General features: G+C 49.3%; 1 protein-coding gene across 1 annotated transcript; it reads right to left on the bottom strand.

Moving 5' to 3' along the window:
- Positions 1-761: 761 nt before the first annotated feature.
- Positions 762-2,272, bottom strand: PPTG_06523 (hypothetical protein; the record flags this gene model as incomplete). Its single annotated transcript, XM_008900448.1, has 1 exon — positions 762-2,272. The coding sequence occupies one exon, from the start codon at positions 2,270-2,272 to the stop codon at positions 863-865; it is 1,410 nt and encodes a 469-aa protein (XP_008898696.1). The 3' UTR covers positions 762-862.
- Between the last annotated feature and the right edge of the window lie 93 nt (positions 2,273-2,365).

A 2,365-nucleotide genomic window follows, 5' to 3' on the forward strand; every position in this document is an offset into this window, starting at 1 on the left:
ATAGCGAGTAGAAATGTGCCGCGTGAATTCAAGCGTTCCACGGGGAAGACGGTGTACGCTTCGTCATCGTTTTCTTTGATTGGAGGCGGCAGCGTCTTTGGCTTGCGGCGCTTCAACTGTTGGGTTGACATGGACTCCTTCACACGGAAGAGCTACTGATAACTTGTGTACTGGAGATCACCTTGTAAAATGAGGCGGTAGGGATGCAAACACCTGTTGGTTTACCGGCTTATGATCCGTAGCCACTTGAAGAAGGCTCCTTGTGTGCTGAGACCTAACGACGGCACGACCTCCGCTTTGTGTACGTTTTTTTCTTGTACTCAAGTAGCAAACTCTTGTAGGAAGGTGAAGGCGATCAGAATGAAGGAAAAGCTCTCCTGTTGCGCCCATACCGTAGCACTCTATCCACAGATTATTGTCTCCGCTATTGAAAGTCATCCCAGGGCGATTCGAAGAAAAGAAAAATACTGGAGGATTGACTCTTTAGATAGCTAAACACTTTGATTTAGATAGCAAAAGACTTTGACAGCATCGTTATTTCGTGGTTGTCCTCAACTTGAAAAAACGCAAATGTTATGGCGACAGGAAGTGGAGCTTAAGTATGATCATACAGCAGATTCAACTTCAGGTTGCAGCCGAGCAACGCGATATGCATCAACGAGAAACAAAGCTATGGAACTCCGAAGCGACACAGTTATTGAGTTGGGGCACAACTTACGAAAGTGAAAACGCGTCATTCTTGAACTCGATCATAACGAATGCTATCGATCACCGATTAAGATTTCTGCTTTATATCCCACGAACGAAAAGCGGATTATTGTCCTGCCACTATACGCCTACCAAGAGAGAGGCTAATACTACCTTAGATAAGAACGAGCTTGTAGTCGCCACAACCAACTTCGTCCTTGTACTTATCAAACATTTCCTGAAGCACGGCGAAATACTTGGAATGCACCTTGTCGATATCGTCTTGTGTGGGCTTTTCGATGTGCGGCACCTCTAGGGGTTTCCCCACCACGATGGGGATGTCAACTTTTCGTGGAATCGGTAGCATTCCTCGACCGTACGGGAAGTACGGGAACGGGAACGCGAGCTTCTTGACGAACCAGCGCTGTAGCATAGGAGCCTGAACGTTGTCCATCATTTCGCCCTCCTTGAAACTCAACACTGGTACAAGCGGCACCCCATGCTCGATAGCGAGGCGGATAAAACCCTTGTGGTGGGTATATATACGCACCTCTCTCTTTGCTGACTGCTGCTGCAGCATCTCGGCTTGGCCACCGGGGACAAGCAATACGCTCTCTTTCTGCTGCAGTGTGTGGGCGAACGCCGTTCGGGTAACTTCACGCGAGCCGTAAAAGTGGAGCACGTCTCGGGCGAGTGGGATTTGATGCAGAATACTCGCCGTCAAGATATGCGCATAAAAGTTGGGGAACAGCTTTCGCCACTGAGCTGTGAACTGGAGCCACATGACTGAGATCGGCATGATACCGTGTGGGTGGAAGCTCAGCACGTACTGCTTCTCCGGGTCAAGCGGTGCCATGCGGATAATAGTTCCGCTAAAGTACCTCTTGACTGTATCTACGAGGAAGCTACGACCGGTAACCCAACTAGCACGCTCGCGACAACCTGTTTGTTGAGGGTTTCCGCGGTACGTGAGTTCGTAGATGTAGATGAAAATAGTGAGGAGTAGCACCGGCACAAACGCGGCCATATCGTAAATGTAGTGTCGATATGTCGCAACTGCTGGAAGGCAGGCCGTGACAATCTGGGGCAGCACATACTTGACATGGTATCGGTTGACTTCTTTCAGCAGGCCGTTGTGCGAGTCTTTCAAGTACAAGTGCGTCGCAATGGAACGAGATACTACCATAACAAACTCCATACCAGTTGCCATTATGCCGTAGAAGGCAACACCTGCCGGACTCAAGTTTGTTGTGGCGGCAAAGAAGACGAATAATAATGCATTCGGAATGAACTGAATGTTGGCCAATCCTCCGACGACGAGAACACCCAGACATTCATCTGCAAAATCGTGCATGCGTACATGGAAACCTAGAAGGCGGGCGTGCAACGAAGGGGTCGCTGTTATCATGGCCTCATTTGTCTTCTCTGAGGTAGTTTCCACCTCAGTCGTGGCATCAGCAGAAGAAGTGTTTGCATCATTGCCAGATCTCGACCGTTTCGGTGATTGACCAGCCTTTCGGAATACCAGTAGCGACATCATCATGCCGATTTCCGCAACCACGAACAATGAACCAGCCACAGCCATTGCACCAACAAACAATTCCAGCTCCACAACAACCAGTGAAAGCAAATACAACACCTGGAGAGCAGCCCCAGCACCAAAACATGTCCAGGACAC

Source organism: Phytophthora parasitica, assembly GCF_000247585.1.
Source record: "Phytophthora parasitica INRA-310 unplaced genomic scaffold supercont2.9, whole genome shotgun sequence".
NCBI lineage: Eukaryota > Oomycota > Peronosporomycetes > Peronosporales > Peronosporaceae > Phytophthora > Phytophthora nicotianae.